This window comes from Echinops telfairi, unplaced genomic scaffold (assembly GCF_000313985.2).
Source record: "Echinops telfairi isolate 266 unplaced genomic scaffold, ASM31398v2 ScPeMD7_443;HRSCAF=831, whole genome shotgun sequence".
Classification (NCBI taxonomy): domain Eukaryota; kingdom Metazoa; phylum Chordata; class Mammalia; order Afrosoricida; family Tenrecidae; genus Echinops; species Echinops telfairi.
The window spans coordinates 79814848-79824326 of record NW_022104341.1 but is presented as its reverse complement, the minus strand read 5'-3'; the positions used below and the strand labels follow the sequence as shown (position 1 = coordinate 79824326).

The 9479-nt window shown below is 47.6% G+C and overlaps 1 protein-coding gene across 1 annotated transcript in view; it reads left to right on the top strand.

Moving 5' to 3' along the window:
* Positions 1 to 9479, top strand: part of SLC5A9 (solute carrier family 5 member 9) — a 42644-nt gene that overhangs the window by 8949 nt on the left and 24216 nt on the right. Inside the window, exons 10-13 of the mRNA XM_045291762.1 lie at positions 670 to 820; positions 2895 to 3063; positions 4188 to 4403; positions 7721 to 7871. Coding sequence (XP_045147697.1) covers positions 670 to 820; positions 2895 to 3063; positions 4188 to 4403; positions 7721 to 7871 — 687 coding nt within the window. The remainder of the gene's footprint in view (positions 1 to 669; positions 821 to 2894; positions 3064 to 4187; positions 4404 to 7720; positions 7872 to 9479) is intronic.

Sequence of the window (9479 nt, the reverse complement as noted above, 5' to 3'; positions counted from 1 at the left end):
TCTCATCATTGTTACATCGCACCCTGACTGGCTCATCTCCTCCCCGAGAACCCTCTGCAAGGGGATTTCCAGTGGCCTACTAATGGGCTTTGGATCTCCACTCCGCACTCCCCCCATCATTCACTATGGTAAGATTTTTTGTTCTGATGATGCCTTAAAAATAGGCCCAGAAAGAACCCAGCCCAAGACCATTAAACTAGTTATTGTAGCACCAGGAAGCAAGCCCAGGATTCTTGTGACTTTATCCCGTTCCGCAATGTCAATGGAGAAAATACTCAGCACTGAAATCATTACCGGTCACCACCGGCCCAGGTGCCATTGAACTTAGAGTCTATAACTTGAGAGCAGACTGAGGTGCCAAAGCGCAGAGAACCTCAAAGACAACCCAGTCTCACACACCTTAACGGTATATAGAGGAAACCAAGGCTCAAGGAAGGTGGTTGACTTAGCCAAGGCTCTAAAACAAGACAGAGATTGAGCGTGGTCGGACCCAGGACTCTTGCCTCTAATTCCGTGGGTGTCCTGGATTCCCTATCTGTCCTGGATGGGAACATCATCCAATGCCTTTCACATCTTGCTGTCACCCTCAAGCCCCTGACTCTGCTTCATGGTCCGTGGAAGAATTACCTTAAATAGTCAGCAGGCCGCACGTACTTTGTCTCTCCCTAGGTCTGCGGGGCCTGATGATCGCCGTGATCATGGCCGCCCTCATGAGTTCACTCACCTCCATCTTCAACAGCAGCAGCACCCTGTTTGCCATTGATATTTGGCAGCGCTTCCGAACGAAGGCCACAGAGCAGGAGCTGATGGTGGTCGGCAGGTGCGCTGGCCCCTGCTTCCTGTAGGCAGAGCCTCCCTCTCCCCTCGATCTCATCTTCTGCCTGTCCTGGGTTTCCCTGGAGAGCAAGTGATCGGTCTGGTCCCTGGACTGCCTGTCAGGGCCCATATCCATGGGACCTGAGGTAAGTCCCAAATTCTGAAACAGATTTAACTTCCCGGAAAATGAGAGAGACAAAACTCTTTCCTGCCTGTATAGCTTCCTGTTGGAGTGGTCGGCACGAAAGAGAAAGCATTTCAGAAACAAAAGGTGTATCGTACCAGGGGGCAGAAGGTTAGCAAGCAGCTCTTTCCCAAGGTCTTTTGCAGCAATTCAAGCTGCTGTCTCACAATAACAGACGTACAATGAATGTTGTCCATCAGACTTACCTGGGGCACTTTTCAGCATCATCTTCTTGTGCTGGAGACAAGTCGTGTGGTCCTGTCCTCAGGATGCCCAAATCCTAATGAGAAAGGCAAAAACACATGTGGTACAGGGGAGCATCAACATGTTCATGGGAGGGGGGGGGTGGACAATCATTCATTCTAATTCCATGAATGTTTTGAAGCCCTTTGTACAGGAAGGTAGCTGCATGGATGGGGATGCGCCATCGGAAGATTGTCATCAACTTTTTTATTGTGGCGATCTGTTCCATGCTTTCAGAGACAACTCGGTGGTTAATTCTTTTTCTCTATGGATTAAGGGGTTTGTAACGAACATAAGGTGAAAGAGCCTTTTGGTTTGGTGAACTGCTATCCTCCTCCTCTCCCTCCCCCATACATGGTAGGTTGTTGAGCTTGAATATCTTGTTCTTGATATGGCTTTGTACTGAAGGTTCTCTACAGAAGATGCCTTCTACTCAGAGCTGCTCGATGAATCCATTCTGCCTCCTCCTCCGTATGTCCCAGGCCCCATGCAGAGAGTGACCATGGGAGCCATTGAAGCTGACTAGGGGAACACTTGTTCCTGGGGGGCGGGGAGAAGAGCAGCAAGCAGTGAGAGCACTAGTAGCTGCTGCTCTTCTTCAGGGAGACTAGCACTGGGCAGACAGAGGAGGAGAAGAGGTGCTCACAAGCATGAGGAGTGTCCTTTGATTTCTGGGCACACCAACTGCTGAGGTTTGCAGACACTTTTTACCCACTGGGAGAAAGATGGGACTTTCTACTCCCGTAAAGAGCTGCAATCTCGGAAACCCATAGGGGCAGTTCTATCCTGTCCTATAGAGCCAATACTAACTCAGTGGTAGTGAGTTTCACCCATTCCTGGGGCTTGGGTGCCATCTATTGCCCACATGTATGATTGCACCAATCATACAGCCAAAGAGTTTTTCATCTTTTTCACACACCTATAAAACCACACAGAAGGCTTTGAAAAGGAGACAAGAACCAGAAACAGTTGATGATGAGCCAGGCCAGCAAGTTGGATTTCCTGCCTTGAGTCCAATGTCAGTGTAAGGATAAGGGTGTAGAGCTGGAGGAACCCAAGGAGAAAGAAGTCCCTGGAAGCCAGAGCCATCCAACGCTGAGGCTATCCTGAACAGGGTTTGCACACACACAAGGAAAGGCATTTTCAAGAAAAGACCCGAACGGCATTTACTAAGGGATGGGGGACGGTGCACATATGGTGGTATGGTGGGTTATGCGTTTAAATCTACTAGCCACTCCAGGGAAAAGGATGAGGCTTTCTGCTCCCATAAAGATGTATAACTTCGGAAACCCAAAGCAGCAGAAATTGATTCAATGGCAGTGGGTTTGTTTGGTTACTTGGTTGGTTGGTTGGTTGGTTGGTTGGTTGGTTGGTTGTGGAAAGTATAGATTCCTCTAATGAATAGAAGGTAGATTACACGACCTAGAAGGCTTCAAATTAAAGGAAAAAATGTTGAGCTATTAGAATTCAAAGGTTATTGGACTCTGGTATTCTGGGATTTTGACAGTCAGACTTTCTGGAATCTTACCACTTGGGACCCCAGCATCCTAACAGACTGTGATTCAGTGACTTTGCATTTCCCCTCTCCCTCCCTTCCTATAAGTCACCTTCAACCTAAGTGCTCCTCACTGTCTTGTCCCCTCTCCGGCAGAGTGTTTGTGGTGGTCCTGGTCGTCATCAGCGTCCTCTGGGTCCCCATCATCCAATCCGCCAACAGCGGGCAGCTCTTTGACTACATCCAGTCTATCACCAGCTACCTGGCCCCGCCCATCACTGCCCTCTTCCTACTGGCCATTTTCTGCAAGAGAGTCACAGAACCTGTGAGTGCAGCATCACGCTCATCTCTCCCAGTACAACCTAGGGTTGGGGGGGCCTAGTGTGTCAATAACATGGTCTGCATGGCCTTAAGCAAACCGCCTGCCGCCTCTAAGCTTCCATCTCCCCAAACTTAGCATCTGTGCCAGAGGATTCACTTACTCAACAAACATTAAACATTGATCACACCTATTCTGGATATTTGGGGGATGCAATGGTTTACAATGGCCAAGCACTTGACTAATAATCAAAAGGTTGGTAGTTCAAACCCTCTTAGAAGCTCTGGCAGAAAAGACCTGACAATCTGTTCTTATAAAGGTTACAGCCAAAGAAACCCTATGGAGCAGTTCTACTCTGTCGGATGTGGTCCCTGTGAGTCGAAAATCAAGCTGCCAACATCAAACAGAAACTCCAACCTTGTAGATATCCGTGGTGCACAGCAGGACCCAGCTGGATTCTAGATGTTTCTGCTTATTTCAGAATTTTTGGAATTAGTTTCAGCATCTCAATTTTTAAAATAGAAGTCATCTGAGTCCTATATACTAGCAACAGGTATACATTAGGGACAAAGGGACTATAAAGAAGAAATATGAGGGAGGTATCAGGGTTTGGACAGACAGATTGGCAAAGAGGCTGATGGACTAGCTTGGAAGATAGACAAATGGGTGGACAGACGGAGGAAAACAGGTAGGCAAATGGTAGTAAAAACGTGCTGAGAAACAACAAAAGGGAGATCTCTGTTCTAATAACTCGAAACTTTGGACGGAGGATTGTGGGGTTATCTGCTTATTACAAAATCTGTTTTCATTCTAGCTGAATATTAAATATTCGTCGCTATGTCTCTATTGACTTCTCTTGTCTTTGCCAAGTGAGACAATGAGTCAATGAGGCTGAACAACTGACTCAGAGGTATTATGAAATGGAGGCAGGATTCAAATCCTAGTCTGTCTGACGCTAGAGCCTTTGCAGTATATGACCCTGCCTGCCTTTAAGTCCACAGGAAGCCTGGTCCTTCCGTGGAGCTCCCTTCGACAGGCGCGTGCTGTGCTAAGCCCATGGGAGAGTTCTTTGCGGGCAGCGTGGCTTCCTAAGGTGGCCGGCTGGTGTTCACCCTGCCTTCTCTCCGTAGGGAGCTTTCTGGGGCCTGATGTTCGGCCTGGCCGTGGGGCTCCTGCGCATGATCCTGGAGTTCTCCTACCCAGCTCCAGCTTGCGGAGAGGTGGACAAGAGGCCGGCTGTGCTCAAGGACTTCCACTACCTCTACTTTGCACTCCTCCTGTGTGGGCTCACTGCCATCGTCATCGTCACCATCAGCCTCTGTACCACCCCCATGTCGGAGGAAAAGGCAAGTGGCAAGTTCACACGGAAGCTCCCCGGAAATCCCGGCGGTTCCTTCCCAGTGGCCGCAATGGCACTGCAGATTTCCATGCATTGACTTGTTCTCCGCGTTGCTGTACAAATGTCTGGGGGTGAGGGGTCGGGGAGCCTCACGGGACTATTCATCCCTAACGAACAGCGATTCAGTCCGTTCAAATCACTCGGTGAACACCTACGAGGTACCCGGCACTGGGCTCAAGTGGGAAAGACGAGTGGTCCCTGCCACAGGCAGAGTCGGATGAAAGCACTCGTGTCGGCTATACCGAGACGAAAAGCGCAGAAGAACCAGGCTCACAGGCGGGACAAGCGCAGAGACATGTCCTCACCCGAGGGCAGAGTCGGGGAAGGCTTGACCACCACGGTCCCTGTCTGTTGAACCTTGAGGGATGAGTGGGGATTTGTTGAGTGTTGAAAAAGCAAGTATATGAAAGAAAGTCTACCAGCTTTAGGACTCACTACAAAACCCTCCCCACTCCCTCCTGACGGATATCCCAGTTGTTGGATCTTGGCACCCACACTTTTAAAAACAGTTGTTAACGGCATACAACTCACATATCATGCAACTTAGCAGTTCAGTCACATGAAGAATGGTACAACTATCACTGCGATCAGGCCTCGAACATTTTCTTCATCCCTGTACTCATGCCTCTTAGCTCCCCATATCCACCCCTCCCCCCAAAACCGTTCATCTGATTAGTGTCTCTGTAGATTTACCTGTCCTGGGTTTCATTTACAGAAGAAGAAAAAAATTGAACTAGCAACAATAACAAAGTAAAACAGATACAAACCTCAATTTTAAATAAAACAGAAAACATTACAAACTAAAACAAATTTAAATGGATCATAAGGAAGATCAAATGATAGGGGGCTAACTTTTAACTTAACTGCATCTGCAACAATCCACTTCCCAATGCCTTCTGCGTGATAACAAGGCCATTCCCACCACTGGTTCATGGTCAGAGTGACACCCACACTTTTGAGCAAAAAATTCGCCCCTAAAACACTAGGTGGAAATAGTTAATAATCCCCCTTACCTGTATGAAACCTCACAATTTGTAAAATGACTTTTTGTTCTTTGTGGCATTGCTATGACCAAGTAGAGCAAACCTACCCAATTCCCAGCAAGCCGAGAGAGGCTGACTTCTCCGGAGATTCCCTCCATCCATGGGCTCTCCTAGGTGCAGAAGCTCCAGGTCTCCCTGGTCTGCTTTGTCATTCCCCATGCTCACGTCTTTCCCAATTTAAAACTCTCTCCCTGAATCTGCCACCCTCTCCCCTCATCACAGGAGCAAGGCTTTGGAAGGAATGGTCTGCAGTCTTACTTCCACATCCCAGCTCTTTCTTACTTCCAATCTACGGCGGCCAGCTTGCCTGTTTTCCCCTCCAGCCCACTGAAATTGCTCTCATCGAGATCACAGACAACTGCTTGTTGATACGACTAGTGGTGACCTCTCTTTATCAGAAATGCTTTTTGAGAAGTCGGCATTACGGACAGCTTCAGGCTTCCTGAAGACCCCTCCCCGATTCTCTGACATGATTTATGTCCCTCCCCAACCCCCCTTCCTTTCTTAGCATGCTTCTCACTTCTCTAGGGACATTTCTCTCTGCCTCTTAGATATTATAGCTCCTTAGAAACCCATCTACGGTTTATAACTCTTCTCACGTGACACTGTCCCTAGGCTACCTTACCTCCTTCCATGAGGGCAGCAACCCTCTGTCAAAGGATGCTACTCATTTCTCTATCTCTAGCCAAGATCCCTCTCTCAATATGTAAACTTTAAATATAAATGCCGCCTGGTGATATAAAGAGATACATCCCATATGCTACCAGTGACACACAATGTAAATACAAAGTTAGGTTTTTACAGAAATACTTATAAGCAAAGAAGCAGCTTGAGTTCTGATGACCGAGTAGAGACGCATGTCTATGTCAGACACGCTGGACCCACAGTGGAAAGGGCTCCGGAGGGGCTGCAGGGCATCCTTTTCAGAAGTTGGGAAGAGGCCAGGGGAGATTCTGGTTCAAATATGTAATACGAGGAGCTGCTTGGCCAGGAAAGCAGCCTTGTTGGAAAAGGGTACGATGGTTGACTCCAGTACCGTGGATGTCAGCCAGAGAACATGCTGTTTTCTTCTCTGCTGAGCCACCAACAAACGAGGAAAGAGAAAATCGCTGTCACAAACAGTACAAGTTTTATTTCTCCTCACCTGCACATTGCCACTTGGAAGTCCTATAGACTCTCTGCACTCATCATCACAGTCTTGTGTGTGTGTGTGTGTGTGTGTGTGTGTGTGCGGGTGCGCGCGCGCACGCGCGCGCATGTGTGCATGATCACATATGCACATGCACACATTCATGCACATGCACACATTCATGCACAGTCCTCCTCTTTCTATCTTATCCCATTCAGACCATAACCTAGTCCTTGCCTTGTGTCATCTAATCTTATGAGCAGGGCCACTGGTCCGCCCTGTTGTCCAAAGCAGAAACCTGACGGTGGTTCCTCCCACCCCTAGCGCATCCAGTCCCCATGTCCTGTAAATGTGACCTCCTTCGATTCGGAATAAATATCAATGTGTTTGTTTGTTTGTCTGTGATAACATTCTTTAACAGGAGCCTGGGAGAGCAGTGGTTGAATATCAAGCTGCTTACTTAAATCTTGGTGCTTCAAACTCCCCAGCCACTCTGCTTCCGTAAAGGTTGGAAACCTCAGAGGTTCTACTCTATCCGATAGGAGAGCCATGACTGGAAATGAACTCAACAAGAATGGGTTTAGCTTGGGTTTAACTTTCTTTAAACTCCAGCTTCTCCCTGGAAGCCGGCAGTATTTTCGGCTTCACATGTGCAACATCCATGTAATTCACGTGGGGGCTTCTTCCTCAATCCTTGAGTCTGTGGTCCCTTCTCTTTGCCTACAGTCTGCAGTCTCAATGGGCTGCAGGCTGGAGAAACAATAAAAGTATCCAATTCTCACTCTAGCCTTCGAAACCCCTTACTCTTGGGTTTCTGCCTGTCTGTTCTGCCTTTCCTCTCCCACATCAGTCAGTCATAGCCCTGGCATCAGGGTCATGCCCGACTTGAGTCTGCATGCTCGGCAGAAGCCTGGTGTAGTGGGGGTGCTCAGTGAGAGCTGATTTTCTCCCAAAGACGCAGTGAGGTCTCCTCACCCCCAGCCATTGATCTATTGCTTATTGCTCTGCTGGCTTCCCATCAAGGAGACCCTCTTTCTCTACGCGGCTTCTATCCGAAGACAACTGACTCACAGCTGTTGTCTTTCCTTCCAGCTGGCTCGCCTGACCTGGTGGACGCGAAACCACCCCCCTTCAGAGCTGGTGAAAGAGACCCATGAGAGCACACGAGAGATGCCCTCTGGGGTGGGCCCTGCAGACAGTGAAGTGCTGGCGAACTCTAGCCATGACCAGGAGCAGCCTGCAGGTAGGCGAGGGCATGCTGGGAGCTGTGACCGTCAATCCCCAGGGAGTGATGAAGACAGCCCCTGTGTCCTAGGCCCCTCTCACATGACTCCTCGACTCGGAGAGAACTGAGGCAGATGAATATGGCAGATGAGCATCAACGTATTTCCCACCTTAATGATAACCAAACTCATTCCCAGTGAATCGATTCCAACTCATAGAGATCCTATAGGACAGAGTAAAACTGCCCCGATGGGTCTCCAAGACCGTTAACTCTTTATAGGAGTAGAAAGCCTCACCGTTCTCCTGGTAGTTTCAAACTGCTGACCTTGTGGTGGGTAGCCCAATGGGTATCTGCTATGCCATCAGGGCTCCTATTCTAAGTAAACTGTAGCTGAAAGATTTTTTTTCTTATCCATGGGGAGATGGGCTTCCTAATACTGAACCCAAGCCTTAGACAGAGGTATCACCCAGTCACCAGCAGATCTGCACAAAAAATTTCCCCTATGTTAGCAAGCATTACACTTCGGAGGAAGAGAAAGAGGAGAAGGAGGAGGGAGGAACCAGCTAAGCATGCCTCATTTAACTTACTCAAATCTGCCAACTGGGAAGTCCCTTTACCTCCCTTAGGTTGCATGCGTGTAAGGGCAAGAAAGAGCAAAGAGTCGTAAAATAACTGAGGTCATTCCACATGGAGGTAGCATCAGACCTGCAAAAACAAAACACCTCCTCTAATAACTCCTCCCACTGGCGCTTTATGTTATGTACTATTAGGTTTAACAAGTCTGCCCCTCGTTACACAGAGGCATGACTCTTCCTAAGAAAGCAGACTGTTCTGTCACCCTCCTGAGAGAGGGTCCTGTAAAGCCACCACCATTTTCCTCCTTGAGTTGCTGTATCTTGTCTCCATGCAGATTTGGGCTCCTGGATGCTCTTAAGTGGGTCAGAATAGACATTAATTGTACTTGCTCAAAGGTCACTGAGCACCTAAGGTTAAAGTTATTATATGACATAATGGTTTTAGACATAACACAGCTGGAACCTTCCTGCAGTGATAGAAGTAGCAATATTAAGCTCTTTTCATTGTATACAATAATAGCATTAAGGAAATTTCCTGAATTATTAAATTCCCAAGGAAAATTAAGGTTCAAAAGAGTTAAACCAGTTTGTAAGTCAAAGCCTAAAATATTTATTTAGCCATTGTGAGTTAAAAAGTCAATGACATTTAAATCCTAAATGTATTTCTTTCTTCAGTGGGACAGGATAAAATCCAGGTGTCTTTGGCAGCTACTCTCTCCCCTTGGATTAGGCAGTAGTTTCCACCCTCTACCCTCAAACTGTTGTAATAGAGTCAATTCCAACTAATAGGCATGAAGATTATGTAGGATTTCCAAGTCTGGAAAATTTTACAGGAGCAGACAGCTTCATCTTTCTCTAGGATTTGGCTGGTGGGTTTGAACCTCTGACCTACAATTAACAACCCAACACCTAGCCCCTAGTGCCATAGTTCCCTCAGAGCCTCAAAAAGTGTCTTCTCTCTATCTCCAGGCCCCTGGTGCACCAACAATTTAGTAGCCCCACTAAATTATAAGATTGTCAAATCTTCATACCTACTAAACTATAAAATAAG